This window comes from Ovis aries, chromosome 16 (genome assembly GCF_016772045.2).
Source record: "Ovis aries strain OAR_USU_Benz2616 breed Rambouillet chromosome 16, ARS-UI_Ramb_v3.0, whole genome shotgun sequence".
Taxonomy (NCBI): domain Eukaryota; kingdom Metazoa; phylum Chordata; class Mammalia; order Artiodactyla; family Bovidae; genus Ovis; species Ovis aries.
The window spans coordinates 14,427,354-14,453,559 of NC_056069.1; the positions used below are offsets into that span (position 1 = coordinate 14,427,354).

A 26,206-nucleotide genomic window follows, 5' to 3' on the forward strand; every position below is an offset into this window, starting at 1 on the left:
TTAATCTCCTTTAGGATGGACTGGTTGGATCTCCTTGCAGTCCAGGGGACTCTCAAAAGAAACCAAGAATTCCACATTCCAAAAATCCATAGCATCTTACCACAACTGAATATGGCCAAGGATAGGGAAGAGTCAAAAGGAATAAACCTACACACAATAAAATAAGATAAGCTGCCAAGAAAAGCAAACTCTGGATTTAGCTCTTAAAGACCTTAGGTCAAAAGATAGAAGTTCTTCTATTTAAAAACTTAAGGAATTTTCATATCTGTTAAGACTTTGCCTAAGATTTAGTACATGTGTATGTTGTTTACTCAAATACACATTTAGTTGGAGAAAGATTTTCCTCAAATATTTCTCCATCTTTAGACTATCGTTATTCATTAGTATTTGTTTTATTTACAGTGCACTCCCAAATGTGGTCCAGGATTCAAGCATCGGATTGTTCTGTGCAAGAGCAGTGACCTTTCTAAAACATTCCCAGCAACACAGTGTTCTGAGGAGAGCAAACCCCCTGTCCGCATCCGCTGCAGTTTGGGCCGCTGCCCTCCTCCTCGCTGGGTGGCAGGAGACTGGGGCCAGGTAAGGTGGTTGGACTGTGGGCCCCTGCTGAAGCAGCACTGTGAGACACTTGAGGTTCCTGATTGGGTCATTACAGGGGCTCACGACACGAGCAGCAACACACAGACCTAGGGATGAGATGGGAATGTGAAAAGCGCGCAGGCAGCAGCAGTCACGTGCAGACACCGAGCCGTGTTCCTCCCGCCTGCACACTTCCCGTGTTCACCTGCTTCTTGGATTCTAAGATTTTAACTTAAAGAGAAATCATCTAGATGACTAGAGATTTGAACAAGCTACCAGAACTTTGGCTTCTGTTGCCAACTCTCAACTATTTCAAGAACAAATCAGTTAACACCATTTTCTTAATTTTCACACTAAGAAAATGAACTCCTCTTAACCTCACAGAAAACATGTCAGGATCTTAATTAGGTTTTATCTTTTTTTTTTTTTTTTTTTAATGGCTGCGCTGGGTCTTCATTGCTGTGAGCAGCCTTTCTGTAGTTGGGGTGAGCAGCTGCTACTCTTCATTTTGGTGCAAGGGCTTGCTTCTCACTGCTATGGCTTCTCTCTTTGCACAGCATAGGCTCCAGGCATGAAGGCTTCGGTAGTTGTAGCACTCGGGCTCAGTAGTTGTGGCACATGAGCTTAGTTGCTCCACAGTTTGTGGGATCTTCCTGGACCAGGAATTGAACCCATGTCCTCTGTACTGGCAGGCAGAGTCCTATCCACTGTACTACCAGGGAAGTCCCTGTATTTTTATATTGATTGGATTCATTTATATTTTATCTTCCAATTCCTATTTTTTTCTTTCTCAGTTTTAAATTATGTTATCTTGCTGAAGGTCCCCTTTAATCCTTTGAAAGCAAATTGATTTATTTGAATAGAAAGCAAATTAAATATTGTTCTTTTGAAAGTTGAAAAGGAAACCCATTTAGGTTATATTAAAAAATAATGCTCCAGAAAGTAAATTTCTAGTGAATCAATGCCCTTTTCCTGTGGTTTTACAATTAACCTTGTAGCTAGTTATTTTCTAATATCTGAGAGCCCAGGTAAATCATAGTGGCATATAACTACACCAGCATGATTTTGTCTGTGCTCTGGGCCTGCCATTACTTAGTAGGAATGGCATTTCATAGAATTACCAAAACTGTGGCCAAAATGCATTATCGCTAGAGTGTAGCTATATCTACAGACCTCTTTGGGGAGTGGGCAAAGATTTTCAGTCTCCGTTAAGGCAAATAAATATTCTTGGTCTATGCTCAACCCTGTGGGGAAATAAAAGCATACAACCATAAAATAATTAACATTTGCATTTGTCTAACAAGTAATTGTGTTCCCTGGTGGCTCAGAGGATAAAGCATCTGCCTGCCATGCGGGAGACCCAGGTTTGATCTCTGGGTTGGGAAGATACCCTGGAGAAGGAAATGGCAACCCACTCCAGTATTCTTGCCTGGAGAATCCCATGGACAGAGAAGCCTGGCAGGCTACAGTCCATGGGGTCGCAAAGAGTCGGTCATGAACAAGTAATTAATAATGTTCTTTCATATAATGATATTTAGTTTAATTTACAAAGTGCTCAAGTGGAATATGCATCACAAGCTTAAGTAAGAATCGAATGCAGTTTAGTGTTTATCTGTAGACATGTGATAGTTTCACAATTTATAATTGATATTCTGCTATTAAAGAATCAGTGCAGACATACTCTTTTGATTTTTATTTAAATTAGGTAGGAATTTCCTTTCTTATATATTCTTTGTTGCAATGTACTGTTATATAAAGGTCATGTAGAAGTTTCTTCATGTTGATAATTTCACCAAATTTCCCTGTTCTTATTCTTTTAAATGTTGTCAAGTCCTTTTCTTCTCCTGTATACTTTCAATTCAGTTTCCTAAAATTGAAATTAATCAGTGAAAATACCTTTCAAAGATGCTTTATTACATCTTTATGGTGCATTTATTCATCATTCTGTATTTAGAAAGTTAAAAATAAAAGTATCTGTGAATATCCTGGCGAGTCCTATAAGTGCCTTGAGAGTTTTTGCAAATTAATCCAGCAGGGCCTTGGTCTATTTACCTTGTAAATATCACCATCACCTATCTTTCCACAAGTAGCTCCTCATCTCCTTGATCCCAAATCTTACCTTTGCATATTCTGAGTGGCAGGCCCTGAAAATAGACCACAGCTTCACTCTTCAGCCAGGATAGCTGATCAGGCCCAGAGAGCATTTCAGTTCTAAAGTAACTGAATCCCAGGTAGATGAAGAAGGAAAGGGAGACATGCTAACTGGCTACCTACAGACCTCTTCTCAGATTTGCCTCAGATCTGCATACTTTACAAAACTCAAGGTACTTATTTAATGTCTTGTCGTTTTATTTTTCAAATTGGTCTCATCACCAGGGCCCACAATGGTCCCTGCTGTTAGACTGAACTAATGCTTTAATCAGATTCAGAGCACTCCAGTAGACCACCGAGTTGTCTTCCCACGAAGACGACTGCACATTAAACTCCCTTGAATAAATAGGGAGCAATAGTGATGTCCCAGCCCTAGAATCTCTGCCTATTTTACTTCTTCACAGGTATTTTCTCATTATACTCTTGTTTAACTTCACTGGCACTGCTTGGCACCGTTGGAATCAGAGCCCAAGAAATCTCTGTCTGTTGTCTTCTGGAAACTATATTACGTCTATATTCTAGGGTAATGACACGATCCTTGAGTTTCTAAACCAATGCTATAATAGAATGATTTAATCATATACCTCTCTAAGATTAACTACATATGAGCTTTAAAAGCTAATATATATAGTATTTGAAATGACAGTATCTATTTTATCTCCTGAAAATTGTTGACAACAGTATTTTGTCTCTCCTTGTCTTTTGCTTTAGTGTTCTGCTCAGTGTGGCCTTGGACAGCAAATGCGGACTGTGCAGTGTCTTTCCTACACTGGACAGGCATCAAGTGACTGTCCAGAAACTAGTCGACCTCCATCAATGCAGCAGTGTGAAAGCAAATGTGACAGTACGCCCATTTCCAGTACTGAAGGTAAGCTCCCCAGTACCTCCAGTACAGGTGGTAAGGGGACTGTAATCTCTAGTGATTCAACTGTATTGATTTACAGGGTTCAAAGAGCCCCATAAAACCACTGTTGTAGTGTGTTTGCATACAGCATTTGTGAAAGCTACACATGTACTGGATATATAATCAGGAAACCTAAGTTGTTGTTGTTTTCCAGACTCTTTCACTAACTGTATGACCTTTTTAAGTCACTTAACATTTCTGCAGCTAAGTTTACTTATCTATACAATGAAAGACTGGAATGGAGATAATCTCTAAGGTTCTGTCCAACCTAGCATTTTATGTTTGACTTGTGCTAGAAAGATAGAGATGATTTCTAATGAACCAAGCTTGAAAGTAAAAACTTCTGTTTCTTTTTGGCTGTAACAGTGGATTTCTGCTATTGGAAAGGTTAAAATCCATGCTTGTTACAGATATAATGAAATCATATGTTTGGAACTTCTTAGGTTTCAAATACTAATTTTCTCATTGAAGAAAAATAAAAGAATGTTATTGTAAAGCTGCTTATATAGGAGGACAATGTCTTCAGACTCTGAAAATTTTCTGTTACATATGGGGAAGTCTCTGTATTAACAGCAGATACCCATCCAAATTCTGAATTTTCTTATATTGTATTTAAATGAATGTACTTTGTTTATTCAATCAAGCATCCATTTGAAATCTCCTGAATGCTACTATTTGCAAGGCACTATCATAGAAACTGGAGAGTACAGAGACAACTGTGGCATAGTCAGGAAGTTCATACTGCCTTCTCATATATAAATATCTGAAGCCATGAATTTTAATTATGTCAGAAACCCAGCTATAGGACTCTACTTAAAAAAACAAAAAGATAAAGAGCTATGCTGACTATAATTTGTTAATATTTATCAAATGAAAATGAAATGGTAATTAATCTATTAAAAAGAGATTGTACCTTTTGATAAAATCTATCTAGTTTGAGGGACATTTTCTAATCTTATTTTTCAATATTTCCATGAGGACTTTCATTATAGGAAGAGCAAGCATCTTGCATGACAAGATACAGAAAACTTGCATCTTTGCAAGTGGCCCATTTCTTATATCTGAGCAGTATGAAAAGTGTGTTAGTCACTCAGTCGTGTCCGACTCTGTGACCTCATGGACTGTAGCCCTCCAGGCTCCTCTGTCCATGGAATTATCTAGGCAAGGATACCAGAGTGGGGTGCCATTTCCTTCTCTAGGGGATCTTCCCAACCCAGGGATCAAATCCGGGTCTTCTGCATTGCAGGCAGACTCTTTACCATCTGAGCTACTAAGAACCTCCCTAGTGGCTCGATACAGTATACTTACTATATAGTTTACTGTTGCAAAGAAGTATAGCTTTACCCTACATTAATTAAAAATTACAATTTTAATTTACAGAATCTCTGGCTGTAATGCCATCTCCTTTTTTCCCTTTGGTAAGGGATAGTCTATAAATCTAGCTTTCCTTCTCTTGAGAAGGGCTCAAAAATCTATGACAAACAGAAGTACTTTTCATAGCAAAACTGTTTACCTTAAATGATATGAAATTTAAAGATTTCTTTAAGCCTTGCAGCAAACAAATCTTCATCTATTGTAAATTATTGGCAATTAGTCAGTTCATTTGGGTTTGGGGGTCTGTTTTTCAGAGTTGCAAGATAAAATATTAAGGTAGAAGAGAGGATATAACTATCATAGTAAAGTATGTTGGGTATTATGTTAGGCCCTTTATATTTATTATCCATTATATATATCTCATGTACATAAATATCTATATGTATTATATTATCATGATATCAACCTTTTGAGAGTTGGTATTACTGATGAGGAAACTAACACACAGAGAGAGTGACTTACCCACATTACAAAAGTAGGATGTAGAAGAACCAGGATTTGAACAAAGATTTGGAAGAGCCCTGGGGCATATCATTTTCAACTGCATTTATATGCTGTTTGTAATTTACTCTTAAAATCAAGAATTTTAACATGAAAACAGAGCTTCTGATTATGTAGTACAGAGACTTCTGGCATGACTGTCAAAGGATTAAGGCTTAATAATTGTTGAAAGACCTGGCTTTTTGGCATGCCCACAATAATGTATGTTGAAGTTATATTTATAACTTTATTTTAGGCCATTTTAGTAATTTCTCCAAACAGTTCTCTAAGGTGGATAATTATCATACATAAACTTTGCAGCTGGAGATGTAAGGCTGTTTTTATAGTAAGTGGAATATCTTTTGCAACTGTACTTATTTCTGCCTTAAAAAGATTCTCTTAAAATGGGTAGATTTAATCTGATATTTCTTGGATTATTTGGAAAAATACTTCATAGTTATTTCTGTCTGGCCAAATCACCTTTTGATCACCATAATCTGAAGTATGCAGTTAGGACAATATTTTTAGCTTTCTCAGTAAAGGAGGAAACTTTTAGGAAATTATTAATCCTGCAAAGTATGACCAATTTTAGAATTGTTACTCCTTAAAGCTGTTGACTCATTTAAGACAGGATAAAATTAGAATTAAAGTAGAAATAATATAGCTGTCGTAACTTGTTTTGTGTTCTCCTTAGCTTCCCAATAGCATATATATTGAGTATATTAAAATGTCTGAAACTATCTGTTCATTCCATGAGAAGCTACTTATTGAATGCTTGCTGTGGCCAGCCTCTGCCATTTATTATGGAAATTCAAATACTCTTGTAAGTTCATAGTCTTACAGGGAAGATACTTCTTTAAAAAAAAAAAGCAAGATGGAATGTGTTATGTGGAGCCATTTACACAAATGCTAAGAGTGCTCACATAAGTGACTAAAAACTTTAATGTTTAGATCAAGGCAAGCTTCATAGACTAAGTGGTCTGTGAGCCAGTTGTAGTTGGAAAAATACAGATGAAACAGTTGATTTAAGTCATAACTTGTCATCCATAGAGATATGAAATGGGCAGATAATATGGATTTCAAAAGAGAAAAGGCTCTTACATGAAAGTAATATGAGCGTGACCTGATACAGTTTCTGGAAATCAGATCAAGGAGAGAGGAAGTAGCTCTTACAAAGGGGAAACTGGGAGGAAGGTCCAGTTGTGGGGGAAGGTTAACCGGGTCAAGTTCTGGTTAACGCAGGAGGTAAAAGAGGATGCTTTTTTCTACCAGAGTCAGGTTCCCTTGTTTCTTGGAAAAGGGGTTACTTTGGAAGGAATGATGCTAAAGCTGAAACTCCAGTACTTTGGCCACCTCATGCGAAGAGTTGACTCACTGGAAAAGACTCTGATGCTGGGAGGGCTTGGGGGCAGGAGGAGAAGGGAACGACAGAGGATGAGATGGCTGGATGGCATCACTGACTCAATGGACGTGAGTCTGAATGAATCCAGGAGTTGGTGATGGACAGGGAGGCCTGGCGTGCTGCGATTCATGGGGTCGCAAAGAGTCGGACACGACTGAGCGACTGAACCAAACTGAACTGAGAAGCTAGTTCATCTCTACTCCAAGCAAGACAGAGTAGGACTGAGAAAGATCTCTTGGGAACTAAAAGACCATCTTTCAGTGGGATCTCTATGGGTAACATGAACCACTGATAGAATCTTGATTATTATTTCAACTACTGAAGTTTAGGAGATGGTTCTCCTCCTGGTATCTTATTTTAAAATAATAAAAACTTTCAAACATACAGCAAAGTTGAAAGAAGTTTATAATGAATATCCACCATCTAGATTCTACCATTAACATTTTACTGAACTTGCCTTGTCACATAGAAATCTTATCTGTCCATTTGTCAAGTGATGGTGTTTAAATAATGTGCTTTCCAGGCATCCAACCAATAAATTCATTTAATTTGCAAACATGCCTACCATGTGCCAGCCACTGAGACTGCAAAAGCTTCCTATCCTCAAAGGAAGCACAGTTTAGTAGGGGTGACAGCATGCAAACAAATAGTTTTTACCATATGGCCAGTACTGTGATAGGGGTAGACAGAAGCTCCCATGAGTACACAGAGGAAGGAGGTATCAGCAGAAGCATCACTGGGCAAGGCACTGGAAGGTGGAATAGTTGGCTGAGAAGATGTTGAGATGCTGGGCATTCCTGGCAGAAGGTGAGTGTGTGCAGTCACAGAGCTGTGGAGTCAAACATAATTGAGTATGGCTGTAGAGGGAGGCAGATGAGCAAGCAGTGGAAATGAGGCTGCAAAGAAAGAGACAGGGACTTGGTTTGGGGGGGTTCCTGGATGCAGTGGAAGGAAGGTAAGACTCTATTTACCAGTTCTGGGAACAAGTGAAGGAAATTGGGGAGTGACATACTTAGGCTGGCAAGTGTATAAAGGGGCAGAGGGAAGATAGCCGTGTGTGGGAGAAGAGTTACAAAGTTGTGCTAAGAGCTCAGGCTAGAGATGATGAAGGCTTGAACTCAAACAGATATGGTAAGGATCAAAAAGAGGGCAACGGTGACAATCTAGAAGGCTGGAATGGTGAGGGAGATGGGAGGGAGGTTCAGGAGGGATGGGACATGTGTGTACCTATGGCTGATTCTTGTTGATGTATGACAGAAAACCACAAAATTCTGTAAAGCAATTATCCTTCAAGTAAAGTAGCAAAAAAAGAGGGTAATGAATTAGAAAAAAAAAAAAGAGAGAGAGAGACAAAACAGAAAGGAGAAGAAAAAGACCTTGATGAACCATTGGACATAGGAATGAGAATATGTTGTGGAAGTATTACATATGACTCTCAAGTGTCAGATTTAGGGAACTAGATACTATTAATCGTGATAAGGAATTTAGGCATCTGTATGGAAATTAAGCACATTAGTCCCCCAAAGCCATAATAAAATAATGGAATTTGAATAAAGTTTTAAAAAATAAAAATAAACAATGGAGAGATTGAAGAAATGGAGGAAGGTTAAGGCAACAAAGGATAGTAAGAGAAAGAGAATCAGAAGTGGAGCATCAAAAAATTTAAAGTAAATGGTGAGAGGGAGCTAGGAAGAAGAAGGAAGATACAATTTACCACATTTAACATCTGCTTTAGCTTTTTATTCCTAAAAACCTTCAGCTAAGAGTAAAGGCATTATAGGCCTGATTTTGACAGACTGCCACTGATGAGGGTAACACTACATTGCTGCTAAGAGTGAATTATAGACACACTGGGTATCACTGCATTTGAAATACTACTCAGAGTACTTTTTTAAACTGCATCTGGCAGCTGAGACTAGCCTACTCAAGCTCACCTGAAATTCTATCCCAAATGCCATTTTATTCACCTTTATGCAGTTTCAGATTCCCTTGTAGTTTACATGGTGAGTCTTTTCAGCTTCTCAATTGCACAAAGCACTCTGTCATCTAGTATATATTGCTGCCAGGTAATGATTCATGGTGTGGAAAGGTGAGCAGGAAAGGTGTGGTTAGTGTACATTGGTTTACCAGACCAGGCTGTCTAACGGTGCCTTTGGCGGGTCTCAGTCTCCCTTAAGTAAATGACTCTGAGCTGCCTAAGCAGCTCCAGCAATCTCCTGAGATCCATGGAACAAAACAGCTACTGAATTTGGGTTTTAAGGTGGCATCTGATATATTAAAATCAATGAAAGGAATGAATGGTGAAGGTCATTTGGACTTCACGCAGGTGAGGAAGACCAGACGGTTTTGTTGCCATTTTAAAGAGCTCATAATCCACCATAACATTCAGGGTCACATTCCTGCTGTCTAGTTTGGAGGGAACCCTGGATTTGTATTGGATCAAAGCACCTCAAGTTGACTGTGGGTGGCATCCAGAGAATAAGACTCGATAAGAAGAAACCAAGAAATAAAGAGAGAAAGAAATGGCTTAGTCCATTGGATCAAGGCACCTCAAGTTGACTGTGGGTGGCATCCAGAGAATAAGACTGGGTAAGAAGAAACCAAGAAATAAAGAGAGAAAGAAATGGCTTAGTCCATGGTAAGGTGGACTCAAAATGAAGTCCCATAGTTGATATTACCTTGCTTTACTAGTAAAAGTCAGTGGACTGTTCCTACTGCAATGAATGCTATCAAATTCCCAAGTAAAACATGTTATTGCATCCTTTTCCAGTTGAATATGTAAAATACCAAGGACTCAAATATAGTTTCGTCAGGAAAAGTATTCTGATTTCACATCCCCTACTCCTAACTCCTTCACCATACATGTACATGCATAGCCTTTGCCTTTCTCTTCTCACCAGGCTCTGCATCTCCATGGGCTCTTTGACAAAAGTACAGCTGGTTTTACTTTTGTAATCCAAAGGATAGACCCTTAGATGAGAATCATAGCTCTCCTTATTGTGTTCTACCTCTGAATTTCATAAAGAACTTATAGGCACAGAGAACATGCATTCTCCAGAGAAAAGTCCTGAATGGTCCAACTTGGTCATGGAAGGATATGTCATATGTATCCCAACTCCTCCATTAATAGAATTTAAGCCTGATTTAGGCAGGGTTGGCAGTGTTTTATGAAATAAATATAGGAACACTGCATTTCAGGAGTTGCTCTTATACTCCTTGGGTTAAGTCAAGCCATCGAAGTCATAATGAATCTCAATCCTTTTGCATGCTAAATTCATAAGCTTATGTTCAGTGTGACTAGTTCAAAATCATATCTTTTAGGTCAGAGTTTTGAAAGATTAATGTAAAGTACCTGGGGAGAAACTATTGGCACATCAATGATAAGTAAATTCATGTGTTGCCTATGAAACAGGTTGTCTAATTTTATTGTTCAACTCTACCAGAACCCAGATTACCAGTGAGACCCACTCCAGCATACCTGGCATGTTACTTAAGATTCTAATAGTGGGTCTAATTCATATCATGAGGCCTAGAACCTGGCTTTCAGCCCTTGATATATCCCGAAGTCTCTCTGAGAAGAATTTAGAAATAGTCCATAAATTGTCCCTCCAGAAATCTCTCACCGTGGGTAAAGTGAAACTTTATTTTTGGGCAGGGAGGTGAGAGGAGATGTAAAAAAAGGAGAGACTAGTTAGGTTCACAAAATATGTCCCAGAAACCACACTAAAAGGACCTCTCACCCTTCTAATAGCCTCAGAAGAAAAAAGATAGAAGAGTGTCTTCTCATTCTCCTCCCCAGAGAGTGCTTAGCTGGTACATGAAGATAGTAGAAGAAAAATATCAGACTCTGTCATCTTAAAATCTTTGACCTGCTAGCTCAGATTCACTGCTTTAAAAGCAGTAGATATAAGTGTATCTACATGAAGAAAACATGATAGTAAAGACCAGACTTTCAAAGTAGATCAACGACAAAGAGATTATATTACAAAAAGATTCTACCTAAAAAAAAAGGATTCCTTTCAGTAGCTTTCCTAGTATAATTGTTTATGTGTAGATTATATATTACTTGGGTATAGAGAAACCAATTTTTAGATATTTTAGATATTAGCTAGAAATCAATGCCAAATGAGGATCATTCAGAAATCCAGTCAAAACATATTTGTCATTGTTTATTTAAAAATATTTACCCCTTCTCTTGGATGGCAGAGCAGACCTCCTAATCATGATGTCCCCAAAGATTGACTTATCAGGGTTATCAGCCAAGAATAAGTACTGACAGGCAGAAACTCTTTTGCATTAAGATGAGAAGAATGCTGCCAAATAGAGTGGTTTTGGAATCAGACAAACCTGAGTTCTGGTCCCACTGCTTAGACCAACCAGCTGTGTGACACAGAATGAGTTTTGTATGTAGCCTTTTTTGAGCCTCAGATTTTCCATCTGTGTAAAGTTGACAGTTTATTTACTTAAAATGATTGTTGTTTAGTCGCTAAGTCATGTCTGACCCTTTTGCGACCCCACAGACTCTAGTCCACCAAGCTCTTCTGTACATGGGATTTGCCAGGCAAGAATACTGGAGTGGATTACCATTTCTTTCTCCAGGGGATCTTCCCCACCCAGGGATCGAACCCACATCTCCTGCACTGGCAAGTGGATTCTTTACCACTGACCCATCAGGGATGCTCACTTAAAATGATTAAATATATATAAATATGTAAAACTGCCGAAGTCAATACCTGGCATAAAGGAAGCACTTGATAAATTATTTTTAGTGTTACCATTACTAGATTAATCTCTCATAGACTTAAAAGACAAAGAATGAAAGACTGGTCATTGGTTGACCTTTGATGAGCAGGTTTTCACCTCTCTGAAGACCAGTTCTTCCAGTGTAGGTAGTCTCTAGGCATCACTATGAAAAAGCTAGTGGAGGTGATGGGATTCCAGCTGGGCTATGTCAACTGCTAAAAGATGATGCTGTGAAAGTGCTGCACTCAATATGCCAGCAAATTTGGAAAACTCAGCAATGGCCACAGGACTGGAAAAGGTCAGTTTTCATTCCAATCCCAAAGCAAGGCAATGCCAAAGAATATTCAAACTACTGCACAATTACACTCATCTCGTGCACCAACAAAGTAATGCTCAAAATTCTCCAAGCCAGGCTTCAACAGTATGTGAACTGAGAACTTCCAGATGTCCAAGTTGGATTTAGAAAAGGCAGAGGAACCAGAAATCAAATTGCCAACATCTGTTGGATCATAGAAAAAACAAAAAATATTCCAGAAAAAACATCTACTTCTGCTTTATTGACTACATCAAAGCCTTTGACTGTGTGGATCACAATAAACTGTGGAAAATTCTTCAAGAGATGGAAATACCAGACCACCTTATCTGCCTCCTTAGAAATCTGTATGCAGGTCAAGAAGCAACAGTTAGAACCAGACATGGAACAATAGACTGGTTCCAAATTGAGAAAGGAGAATGTCAAGGCTGTACATTGTAACCCTGCTTATTTAACTTATATGAAGAGTACATCATGCAAAATGCCAGGCTGGATGAAGCACAAGCTGGAATCAAGATTGCTGGGAGAAATATCAATAACTCAGATATGCAGATGACACCACCCTTATGGCAGAAAGTGAAGAGGAACTAAAGAGCCTCTTGATGAAAGTGAAAGAGGAAAGTGAAAAAGCTGGCTTAAAACTCAACATTCAAAAAGTGAAGATCATCACATCTCATCCCATCACTTCATGGCAGACAGATGGAGAAACAGTGCAAACAGTGACAGACTTTATTTTCTTGGGCTGCTCCTTGAAGAAAAGCTATAACAAGCCTAGACAGAATATTAAAAAGCATAGACATTACTTTGCTGACAAAGGTCCATCTAGTCAAAGCCATAGTTTTTCCAGTAGTCATGTATGAATGTGAGAGCTGGACCATAAAGAAAGCTGAGTGCCAAAGAATTGATGCTTTTGGACTGTGGTGTTGGAGAAGCCTCTTGAGAATCCCTTGGACTGCAAGGAGCTCCAACCAGTCAATCTTAAAGGAAATCAGTCCTAAATATTTATTGGAAGGACTGATGCTGAAGCTGAAGCTCCAATACTTAGGCCACTTGATGTGAAGAACTGACTCATTGGAAAAGACCCTGATGCTGCAAAAGTTTGAAGGCAGGAGGAGAAGGGGATGATAGAGGGTGAGACGGTTGGATGGCATCACCGACTCAATGGACAAGAGTTTGAGCAAACTCTGAGAGTTGGTGATAGACAGAGGAGCATGGTGTACTGCAGTCCATGGGGGTCACAAAGAGTTCGACACAACTGAGCAACTGAACTGAACTGAAGCAATCCCTAGAAGGTAAAACCATAACATAGGAATGGAATCTCCCTCAGGGCCCCTTCTTCATGGGAGCCCCCTGCACTCCATCAATATTGACTGTCCTTCCATAGCCCAAGAATCACCATTTTATATCTCATCAAGGCCCTTTATCTGCTTGGCAGTCTTCAACCCTGGTACTTACCCCAGATCTCTCCTCACCTCATCATAATTTACCTGCTCTCTCTTAAAATCTTGTTGTTAATTTACTTATGTATGCCATTGAAGAGCCTATATATCTTTGACAGGAATCCCAGAGAAACAATACAGGATGGTTGTTCCCAAATGTGTTATTGGTAGCAGTAATGAGAGCTGATAAACTGAGTGCTCACTCTTATGCCAAGTCACACATGTGCTGTAGATGTTACCTCATATAAACTTCACAACATCCAGTGAGCTTCATTTCACAGAAGAAGAAACTCAGGTTTAGAGATGAAGTCACTTGGCCAAGGACAAACAAATCCTGGGAAGAGGCAGTGCCGGAATTCACCCCTGGATCTGCCACTGTCACCAGTGATACTCTCAGATCCTGGAATGTCCCTGCCTCCCTAAGCTTGATCCTGCTCCCAGGACCCAAATGAATTCCTGCTTTCAATTAAGTTACTTGGAATCAAGTTATTGAGAACTGACTTAGAAGAGGTGTTGGAAAGTTTGCAGGGAGACACCCTTGCAGTGGGCCTCAGGCTGCCCCTAGACTAGACACTGCTCTGGCCTAAGGGCTGTGCTGGGACCTTTGTGTGTGAAGGGGGCTTCTCATTTCTAGCCCCTACCTAAGGAGCTGAATCCTGAACATTTTATTTGTAATGGTCTGAATGGGTGGCTGGAGGGGTGGTTGGAGGAAGAAACAATTTATGAATATATTGTTTTATTCATTATCTACTATTGAATTCTAAAGTCTAAATCTAAAAGAAAAATCTGTAAATTTTCTTGTATTTTGCTCATCTCAGAATTTTCCTGGTTCAGAAACTCTTCAACAATGGAGTAATGAACCTCCCAATAAAGTTACACCTCAGGAAATATTCTTCTTTGTCTTCAAACTGACTTGTGTCTATAGGACAGCATTTTCTAAGTAGTAATCTAAGTATCGCATCCTTGTTGAGAAATTCAGAGCACAACGTACTTGTCATCAGGTGGTAAAAGGTAATGATAACTAATAGTAGTAATAGTAATTCAGTATTTTACACTTACTGAGAGCCAATAACCATTCTATGCACTGGGTGCTAGGCAAAAATCATTGGCTACACATGCTACATGTGGGAGTGGGAACAGTCATCTTTCCTATTCACAGGTGACGATGCTTAACCTCTTAGGCACAGAGAGGTTAGGAAATTTGTTCTGAGTCATAAAGTTTGTAAATAGAAAGCTGGTCTTAAATCCAAGTAGTCTGACTACTAATTTTATTTCCTTGTACTGATAAAAGAGCCAGTCCTCCTCTATCCATTTATCAACTAAATCATTTTTATATTTTGGCAAAGAAGATGAAAGCCAAAGTTTATTTGGAACCTAAAGCAGTCACACCAAAACCCTGTTATAGTGCGTGAGAGTGATGGTCTCCACTGGAGGGCTTCCCCATTAGGATGGTGTTTTGAAATTAAAGATGAGTGATATTGTGTCAGCTTTCCTCATCCTTTCAGTTTAGTTCAGTTGCTCTTTGTGACTCTGCAACCCCATGGACTGCAGCACGCCAGTCCTCCCTGTCCATCCCCAACTCTTGGAGTTTACTCAAACTCACGTCCATTGAGTCAGTGATGCCATCCAATCATCTCATCCTCTGTCGGCCCCTTCTCCTACCGCCTTCAATCTTTCCCAGCATCAGGGTCTTTTCCAGTGAGTCAGGTCTTTGCATCAGGTGGCCAATGTATTGGATTTTCAGCTTCAGCATCAGTCCTTCCAATGAATATTCAGGATTGATTTCCTTTAGGATGGACTGGTTGGATCTCCTTTCAGTCCAAGGGACTCTCAAGAGGCTTCTCCAACACCATAGTTCAAAAGCATCAATTCTTTGGCACTCAGCTTTCTTTACAGTCCAACTCTCACATTCATACATGACTACTGGAAAAACCATAGCCTTGACTAGAGGGACCTTTGTTGGCAAAGTAATGTCTCTGCCTTTTAATATGCTGTCTAGGTTGCCTCATCCTTTATGCTTAGCTTTTCTCATCATTTTAATAACTTCACTATCCTGATAATATATTCCTCTAGGTAACACTGATACAACCTTTTTTGTACAACACAAAACAAAAATATTCTTTTTTATGAAAAATATACAACACAAAAATATCCTTAGCCTAAACTTTTTGGGTTACTTTTCACTGATCATGACAGAGAAGAAAAAACATAACAAGTGACCTCCAAATTAAAATATATGGAGATACTTTCACCTCAAATTCAAACTTGATTCACCAAATATCTGATTTTTTCACTGCAAAGTTTAAAGAAATTTTTAATGTCTCTATCTTTTTTCAGCCAAAACTTAAATTTATTGAGAATCTTAGCATAGAAAGTTTCTATGCAAATTTCTAACAATTATTCTCTTTGAAAATCAGAACTCAAGGGATTTCTATGGTGGCAGAGCTTATGCTTTCAGAAGATTAAAGGCTACAGTTTAAAATGTTAAGTCTTTCACTGAAAAAGCCTTGAAAGTGAGATCAATAAAATTGTTACCTTACTTTTTAATAATAATGACTAGAAATTTTTCCATTTCTTTGCATTTAATTTACCATGTTTATCATATGGCTTATGCACCATGCATATGATCTCTTGAACCTTAGTGGATTTATGAAGCCAAAGAAAAAAACAGGCAAATAAAGAAACAACTTTGTTCTGTTGCACTGAACATTTCCCAGTGTTCTGCCTGATTCTAATTACCTTGAACAATTTACCCAGGATGCTTCAGTATAACCACCTGGAAAAATGAGGGTGGAACGTTGATTCTGGGAGGCATATGGAAATTTAATTACTAGATTTACAAAGTATTTTAAAACCCCCAGATAAAATTGACCAGAGAACTGGAGAAGAATATCTTCATTAGCAGTAGTGGGGTTATATGGAATGGTGGAGGTTTCTGAGACTCAAAAGCCTGTGTCTATTTTTCTACACTGGCCCCTCAGCCCCATCTTCTACAACCAGCCTCAAGGGGAAGTGGAGAAAGAATCATTTATTCACCTTCTGGCTGCAAGAACTGCAGATTTCAACTATGGCAGTTCTAGCACTGAGGAGAAAACACACATAGGAAAAAAGAAGGCCATGTCTCACTTCCAAATTAAAAAAAGACATTTCTACATGTTTCCATAACCCACAGACTGCTGCCATTTGAGGCCAACCCCCTCCAAGTTTTCCTCTTTGTCTAGTGTAGTTGCTAAATCTAGGCCACTGTCAGCAGTCCTTTTCATTCACCCAGGCCATCCCCACACCCCACAGATGCAGAGATTCTCTGGAGACATGTGTACTCTGGTATCAAACAATGCAACTCATGTTTGATTTTGGATAACCTTGCACTGCTGAATAAAATAACCCTTGAGAAAGAAGCAATAAAAGCACTGTAAGAAAAATGACTCATGTTTCCAAGCTGTCTAAAGTGATCACTTATCCCAACAAATGGTAATTCTTTCAAGACACAGTGGGCATGCACCATACTTATAAAAGTCTGGGAGAAAAGCCTTGCAAATCATTTTTTTTTTAAATTCGTGTTAAAATGTATCAAAAGAATATTTCTGGTAGGGTGTACCAGACAGGGTATGCTTGAAAACAAAAACCACATGGATGTGAAAGCCAAGGTGCATTGGCCCAGGGAGGCAGCGGGTGGGGTGGGGGTGGGGCCTCTGCAGAACATCCAAGCTTATTGTTTACGTGCTTGTTTATGTGCCTCTAATTGTTTTCCCTTTTCTTCCCCCACTGGTTAGAGTGCAAAGATGTGAACAAAGTGGCTTATTGCCCACTGGTGCTGAAGTTCAAGTTCTGTAGTCGAGCATACTTCAGACAGATGTGTTGTAAGACCTGCCAAGGACACTGACCCACGGAAAGCCAGAGAGAGCGCCTTGTCATTTCATCGTGGAAATGTATCCATCACAGAGAGCCACCCAGAGGAAGAGGATTGATGTCCTTGCAAATGCATTACCCTGTGGAAAACGTAACCACTGGTCAGCCCTAGCTGACAGGATTTCAATATTATTTTAACTTCTGTGAAGTGGGATTTATTGATCCAAAGTGCTGGACACGGTAGTAGGAGGGAATGCCAGATCGGAGAGATCCAAACAACGCAGGGAGACTTGCTTACTGTGGAACCTTTGTGTTCTTTCGAGTAAATCCAATAGCCTGTTTACCTCCTTGGACCATTAAGATAATTTTTATTATGGACTTAGCAATGACACTGAATCCATTTGTGTTTAAAACTGTTTAAAATGTAGCTGTTTTGGTCAACTATGGAAGTAAAGAAGATTCAGAAATCTTAAGTCATAGCTTAAAAATATTTACTATACTTTATCTCACTACAACAGCACCACAATTTAAATTCTAAAATGGGCTTTGAACTGTAATTTAAGGAGCAATTATAAATCAGAAGTAATGAAAGTTTGTATTATTTTTCTTCATTCCACTTAATTTCCTTAGGAATAATCCCCCTGTTCTGAACACTGCTGTGAGCCATATATAAACTATATTAAACTGAACAACAATGAAGGACTTAGTTTAAAGCAGTGCATCAGTTACTGCAGCTGTGCAAGTCTATAAATTCACTGCTAAAAGACTGTGGCCAACTTGCCATTGTGCAAGTGAAGCTGAGATTTCCATTAAAACTTTAAGAGAAAAACATTTCAATTTCATGCAGAAGCAGACCTGGGGTATGGTAGAGACTGAAGTACCAGGCCTTTTGCTGCCAGTACACAGGCTGCCTCAGTTCTTATTTGAGTCACCCCAACTCACTCATGTTTACATCCTCTCCAGCCACAGACCGGCTTCTGCCCTGTTGGATCGTTGCATATGCATGCTGAGCTTGCTGAGATGATACCATGCAAAAGACAGACTGGCTCGGTGACAACCAGGCAGACCCTTTTGCTGACAATTACGATGGGTTCCAGATGTCCCTTCTTTGATATGGCAGAAGGGCATTTATTTATATAAGAGCAAGTGTGTGTGTGTATGTGTGTGTGTGTGTGTGTGCAGGCGCTTTTGAGTGTGTGGGTAGATGAGTGTGCTTGCACATAGATGTGCTATTTCTGTGAGTTCTAAAGTAGGCAAGGGACAATAACCAAAGAAGAAAAACTCATGAAGACTAGAGATCATAAAGCATCATTTAAATAGTCACCTAACCAAGGATTTTGTATTTTTTATGGATACTCTGAATGGCAATTAAATGTGAAATCCAATTTCTTGGGTAGCTCAAATTCTAGAATCAAATCCACCTAAATTAAATTGACTAGCTCACATTTTCCCTGTCCACAAGTTTCACATCATGCTCATCAAAAAGATTTGACAGTGAGATTTTTTTAAGAAGAGAAACAAAAAGAGGGTACTTGCTTATATGAATATGTTGTACTTGAACACTTGCAGCAGGATCTTGACGAATGTGTTTTGTGTCCAAAACACGAGTGCACCATGCGACACCAACACCTCAAACTCAAACCAAATGGCTACTTTGCAAGATACTACTTGCAGTTAAAGTGTGTGTTTGACTTCAATCATCACTGTGCTCTGAAACGACCTCTCAGGTGTATCACATACACCATGACCTAAGAGTGGTTGATTAGGTTTTTCAGAAAGGAAGAGAAACTCATATTCTTCAAAAACCAAACTAGATGTCAGGTTTGCTGTGGACAGTCAGCCTGGGACGTTTGTTGCTCTGCATGCTCAGTCATGGTCATCTGTCTCCTCGCCTGCTTTCTCTCTCAACACCACAGCTCACATCCCTGAGTTTCCAGAGAGAGCTATTGACAGTGGGCGAAAGTGGCCAGTGCGTCTATCTCTGCTGCCTTGGAAGACAGCCCAAGCGCCACCTCGGCCATTCAGTGAAGGGCAGGCAGCCCACAAGCACTGACTTCCTTTGGGCCCTTGCAAAGAGCAGTTAACTCGGTGCTAACGTGCCTGGTGAAATAAAATAAACCAACAAAGGATAGGTGGTTTCTGTGGCACCTTTTAGACATAGGTTTGCTGTCAGGATCTGCTTTTTTCCAACGTAAATACCAGCTTATGTTTTTATTTTAAGAATATTTCTTACGTTACTGACTAGAGGCTCCTTTCCCCCTCACCCAGGAACTAACATTGTGAGGGCTGTAACCCTGAGCCCCGTGCAGCACCCCAACTGGTGCTAGAAAGGAGGGTAGCCATGTCCCTCTGGGGGGTGTGCAGCGGCAAGACCAGGGGGCAGAGAGCACCTGGAAACAGCATCAGATTACTTTCTGGAAAGATCCAAACACAGAGCATATACAACAGAACTAAACTTTCAATTGGCCTCAAATTTATACCTGACTGAGAAAGTCTTATTCCATATCACATCGCAACATTGCTGCTGCTCTCTCATCCATCACGTAGCTGCATGATGCCCTATTCCTAAATATTAACAATAGGATTGTCTGTGGAGGCTGAGCCACCCTGCCAGGCCCTCCAAAAGGAGTGAGCTATGTAGGCTACTCAGAGAAGCCTAAGGAAACTGGTACCCCATGACTGAGAGAAGTATCTGCCACTGCATAGAGACCCACCAAAAAAGGCAAGGTAAGCGTAGCCAACTGACTCCCTGAACAGTCCATTTCATTAGGAATTTTATTATTTGAGTGAATGTCACATAGGTATCCTTAATAATACAGAATGAAATTACCTTTGTATTATTGTGATTAGTTGTTGCTTATTTTATATTCAGTATTAATGTGGTACACTGTTACTTTTTTTTTTTTGCTTTGTAAATTATATTCTAATTTATTGCCATGTTTCCTAACACTTGTTCTACATTCAGTCTCCTGCTTGTAATGAAAATGAAAAAGTCGTTGTAACACTTGATGGAGTGAAATTCCACACCAGGCACAGATTTTTTTAACATAGATAATTTAGTAAAAATAAAAATTCAGCTTGTAAGAATGATTCAGATGAAAGTTGTCTATTCCCTGAAAAGCTGGTGTTAAACTCACGGTAGGAGAACTCTCTCCCTTGCAATACCATACTGCAGTGAAAGTGAAATGAAGTGTTAGTCACGTCTGACTCTTTGCAACCTTATGGACTGGAGCCCGCCAGGCTCCTCTGTCCATGGGATTCTCCAGTTGAGAATACTGGAGTGGGTAGCTGTTCCCTTCTCCAGGGGATCTTCCCAACCTAGGAATCAAACCCAGGTCTCCTGCACTGCAGACAGATTCTTTACCGTCTGTCACCAAGGAAGCCCCTACATCATCTAAATTTTCCAGGAAGTGTCTGGATTGAGATAACTTGTTGAATTCTTTTTTCTTTTTTTGGCCACCCTGTGAAGAATGCAGGATCTTAGTTCCCTGACCAAGGATTAAACCCGCACCCCCCAGCAGTGGAAGTGCAGAGTCTCACTGCTGGACTGCCAGGGAAGTCCCACTTGTTGCCTTCTTATTACCGTCCTCAGAGATTACATCTACTTGTATGTCAGTAACATCTAAATGCAAGGCCTCAGTTATTTCTAGTGGGGCTATATCCCTAGATGCCACCAGCCAGCTGTTCTAAGGCCAGAAGGGAAGTCAGATTGGCCACTGCCACGTAACTTCAGTCACATGGCCCACAACTCTTTTGCCCTCTCCTTTTTGCCTTCTATGTAAACTCCTTAGTATAGACACAAGGTATTTCATTGTAGAAAGGGTGCTGAACAAAGAATTCATGCTTGAATGGTTTTTCTATTCATATTTGACTAGAAACAAAGAACATGATAAGCATACTTTGCCACTTTCAGACATTTCCTCTTAGGCTGAGCCACTTTGCTGAACGGAGGAATCCTATCATATGGAAAGGCAACAGTTAATATGAAGCTTAGCAGCTAATAAGTTGTCCCTCCTGCATTCTTAGCTGTTTCAGTACTTTCATAATGACAACTTCATCAATTACATTAAAAAATGTGCACTGTCCAAAACATGTTTGTGCTTTAATCCACTCACTCGAATATCCCTCCCCCCACACATTCAATTGTATACATTAGAAGGAATCAAGTAAGGTGATTAGATAGTCCTGGGGGGTGCTTTCTCAAGGTCATTTTAGGAGCTGAAAATGGTAAAGTATTATGAATGCTCAGTTAATAAGAATACCCTGGCACCAACTATTTCAACCTCCCACTGCATTTGCAAAGGGTAATTCTACTACTATGGGTCAGGGAGGGGGAATACCAACCAAGAAATAAGTCTTGCTTTAGCTTTGATTCCTCAGATTCAAATCTGTCTTTTCATATACAGTTGTTTTCAAGCTTCTGTTTAAATGTTTCTCTCCCAGTGAAACACGTAACTGTCACTATCTTGCCTAGGGCACTGACCCCAAGGACAGTCAGGCTTTCTAAAGATTTTGCCACTGGAGAAGGCAATGGCACCCCACTCCAGTACTCTTGCCTGGAAAATCCCATGTATGGAGGACCCTGGTGGGCTGCAGTCCATGGGGTTGGTAAGAGTTGGACACAAATGAGCGACTTCACTTTCACTTTTCACTTTCATGCATTGGAGAAGGAAATGGCAACCACCCACTCCGGTATTCTTGCCTAGAGAATCCCAGGGGCGGGGGAGCATGGTGGGCTGCTGTCTATGGGGTTCACACAGAGTCGGACACGACTGAAGTGACTTAGCAGTAGCGGGAGGAACAGTAGGAACCTTCAACCTTATGCTCCAAGAGGCCAGGTGACATTTTTTTCAAGTAAATTAGGGAGAAAGTTGGGTATTGATCTTCGTAACGAAAATATGTGAATTTGTGTGGCAAGGGTAAGATGCATTACTTTTAAAAGAAGGGAAAAGAAATGTAATTCAAGGGGAAAAAAAAAAAAGTCATAGCCCAGAAGGACTGGAAAATTCTAAATAAGTGGTCACAGAAAAGAGACCACTCACTGAATAAAAAAAGTGATAGATTATTTTTGCAATTCTGTCTCATTCATATCATCAGAATGTGTGGACTAAATTAACACATGGTTTTAAAAAAAGCAGCTGTTCACAATGGTTTTGTGCCTTAGACTTCAAAACCTCAGGCTGGAACTTAAAAGGAAAATGGTCTTTTCTCCCATTTCTTTCTCAGAGGGTTATTTCTAGCTTTGTTCATCCCTCATTTCATCCGCAGATGATATCTGAGGCCGGAAATGGAACAGTGGTTTGAGGGTTGGCTCTGCTCTGTGGAGCAAACCAAGGTTATGCCCATATTGTCTCTTGGTCAGTGGCTTTCCTTAGCACACTGAAAGCCTTGAGTTCTATAGGTGCTTCTTAAATTTTTGGCTTGAATACCTTACCTTACCAAGAGGTTTCACATAAAAAGGGGCAAGCCCTCCTAGAACTCAGAGTGCTTATTCAGATCAATGGCTCAAAAAGTTGGTGGCATCCACCAGCCCAAGACTGAGGCAATTCTTGGGAGGCCTGCTCTGTGGCCCTGGCAAGGGCAGTTGTGGATAGCAGGCTACTGAATGCACTCAGAGAGCAGCAACTATAAGATGACGCTCCTGAAATCCCAAGCAAACATGGCCACAGGAAGTTCGATTCCGGGCCAGTTGTGCCACTGTGTCTGGAGATTGGCATTAGCCATGGGCATTCATTTATATCAGTATTTGCTGAGGCCCTATTGTGACCAGGTTCTGTGCTAGGCACTTAGCATATGCTGTCCCGGGCAATGTTCTCTCAACAAACCTGTGAGGACAATACTGTCGATCCCCATTTACAGATGCCAAAACTGAGGCTCAGAGATGTTGAGTAAGTTACAAATAGTCACAGGCCAGTAAGGAAGTGTCACTTCTTTGGCATATAGAAGGGAGCTGCCTGGCCCACCTCTGAGACAAGGAAGCTGGGAAGGAAGCTCCTCTACCAAAGAGAAAACATCACCAGAGGCGATGGGGTCCTACTTCCTGGGAAGCAGTGGGCCCAAGGCCATGAGAGGGGCCTCAGGGGTCACCGAAGGGTAAACTTTGGGCTCCTGTCTGGTAGGTGGTGGTGTTCACTCTGAAAATTCCTATGTCTGGTGACAAAATTACAGGTGGGGACCAGAAGTGGTTTCTGAGCATGTGGTTAGATTTCGTGGGAAGAGGAGGAGAAGGAAGGTCAAAGACCCTGGAGGATGTGGCAGCAGCCAAGCAACATGAAGGCTGTCACTGCTCCTGAAACGTCCTGTTTGGAACCACGGAGCCTGTCCCTGCCTGACAGCCCCCCACGCCAGTTCCAGACGTGCCAGATGGCCTTGCTGACCTGCATCCACTCAGTTGGAGCAGAATGAGTCCTGTGTTGGCTTTGGGGTAAGTTCTGAAGGAAGGTGGGATTCTCTGTGTTTCAGTCAGAGCAGGACCATAGGGACTGGAAAGCCCAGGCCATGGGGCTGCTGCCAGGAAGCACATTCTTTGACCTTCTGTGGTGGGTCCACAGAGTGGAACCAGGTGTTCTTTCAGCCCATGCCAGAATGTATTGGCTGTCCGACTGGCCACCTGCCTCCACCCCACCGACAGGGCTTTTGGCTGGCCCTCTACCAAACAGCTGTGCTGGGAGCCACAGGTGGCCGCCCACGCTTGTGCCCAGGCCAGCAGCTGCATTGGCCTGACTCAGCCTGGCAAGATGGACCTCATGCGCCTCTGCCCTCCACCCCAGCTCCTCCCCAAACCAGGTCACTCAACAGGCTGCAGAGAAGGAAAACCAAAGTGTACATGCACTGAGGAATTGCTTTTGTGATCCAAAGGCGAGCAAAAAGCATGCTGTTCTCTTCACCTTCTTTCAATATCATCAACTTTGGTATTTTATTTTTAACCATTCAAATCCAATATAAATGAATCAACATTTAGTTCCTGTTTGTTGCTTATGTTGTTAGAATAAAAAAAAACCTTCCTGATGCTTTGTATCTATACAAATATAAAGGCAAAGGAGGATGATGTCCAAGTTAAAAGAGATAATGTGTACTTATTATCTAGATAGTAGTAAAAATGGCTTGATATTAAAAAAAAAAAACACTCCCGGAAGTGACTAAAATGTGAGTTTGCATTAAAATGGGTAGGGGAAAAAAAGTTCTCACAGCTGACCTAAATGCAATAAAGACGAATTTAAGAGCTCTAAACTTTGAAACAGAGAAAAAGTAAAATTGAGAAATTAAATACATTTTATTTTGAGATTTAAAAGAGGAAGTGTATGTTGAAATTATGAAACAAGATAATAACCTGGAGCAGACACATTTAGCTTTCAGGATTTTCTGAATGTAGGCTGGGTCATGAAGATGTTATTATTTACTGTGCCAGGAGCCAAGTCCCCACCAATGTGGGAAGCTCCTGCTGAAGGGAAGGAGGAGAGGCCCCACTGTTTCATTTTTTCCCATATTTAATCTCAACTGCAGAAACTACATGTACCAGCTATCTCCTATGTCTGGCTTTTAAAATCAATACCTTAGAACTTAACTCTCCAAATGAGTGCTGTTCCCTTCCATGTAATCATTGGAGATCACTCTATACTCATCCTAAGAGCAAAATCATCACTCAAAGCTGTCTTAAATTGCTTGTTTAGACTATCTCCCTGAGTAAGATGGATTTGATTTTCACAAAATTTCAAAACCAGATCTGATGAGTAATTTGCATATAATCATTTTGGCTACAAATATCTTCTGTCTTACAAATTGACCCCGGGTGATACCACAAAAACAACTCCAAATATGCTTTGAGCAAGTGACCTTTTTGAAGGATTTCACTCATTGGGATGCAAAAGTGCTGGTGTTTTGTCTAAAAATTATTGGCATTATTTTATAATCCAATTTAAGACTGATATAATACACGCTTTTGCTAAATGTCCCTATTTCTACTTCTAAAATTAGCTGAAACCTGGACCACCTAACCTGATGTGTTATCTGTTAGGGAGAAGAAAGATCTCTGACCTCTTAGAACTGAGTTAACTCTTAAATACAGGAAGCAGAACCACTTCTCAGACCCTGGAGGTTAGCACACAGCTGTCTTTTCAGGATTCCCTTCCAGAGGGCTAATTAACCAAGGTCTATCAGCACCGCTAGCAAAGCTGCCTCCAAGTGTGCAAGACTTGGTGCTCTGCTTCCTCACCATTGGGATATGCCACAAGTTTACACAACTGTCTGTGTGTTGCATTCCTGCAGCTCAAGTCATTTCCCATTTTCTTAAATGGTAATTTCAAAATGAGCCTTGTCCTCTGAACTGAATTGGCTGCATGTGGGGCTGACAAGCCAACACTGAGTGTCTTCTCCCTTAGTCTGCCTCTCTCCTAGAGTTTTCAAGGAAGTTGTTAATGATGTGTAAACAGATACTCAAACATATGGGGTCGACTGCTACTGTAAGGAATTCCAAGCGGTCTTTTGAAGAAGAGAGTTACTCCCTTATTTATTTAACTTTGAAGTGTGAATTTTTAGCATGAGGTTTTCTTTTTAACATATAAAACAGATACCCCATGTAAATATCAAGACACAAACCAAAAAAATTTTTTCCCAAGATTTTTGCTGTAACATGCCTTAAAAGTCACAGTTTTTGTATCTTCCTTCCCACCCTCCCCCACCCCCACCAAAGTCTGGAAAATTCCATGGACAGAGGAGCCTGGTGAGCTATAGTCCATGAGGTCGCAGAGAGTCGAACATGACTGAGCACACAACACTCCACTCCCCACCCTCAAAGAGCCAGATCATTTTAAATTCATACCATCTCTTTCCAAAGAGCTTCAAAAAGGCTCCTTGGGTGGCCAGGAATTCTTGTTCCTCAAAATTAGTGATGACAGCTATGGTCAGGGACACTTTTGGAGTCCACTGTCATTCCAAATCAAAAAGAAAACTTCACTTTAAACCTGTTTACAGTC

General features: G+C 40.4%; 1 protein-coding gene across 1 annotated transcript in view; it reads left to right on the forward strand.

The window, feature by feature from the left end:
- ADAMTS6 (ADAM metallopeptidase with thrombospondin type 1 motif 6) overlaps positions 1 to 20,324 on the forward strand; it is a 289,952-nt gene extending 269,628 nt beyond the window's left edge. The window contains exons 24-26 of the mRNA XM_012096844.4: positions 403 to 579; positions 3,442 to 3,598; positions 17,159 to 20,324. Coding sequence (XP_011952234.1) covers positions 403 to 579; positions 3,442 to 3,598; positions 17,159 to 17,268 — 444 coding nt within the window. The 3' untranslated portion in view covers positions 17,269 to 20,324. The remainder of the gene's footprint in view (positions 1 to 402; positions 580 to 3,441; positions 3,599 to 17,158) is intronic.
- The last annotated feature ends 5,882 nt before the right edge of the window (positions 20,325 to 26,206 follow it).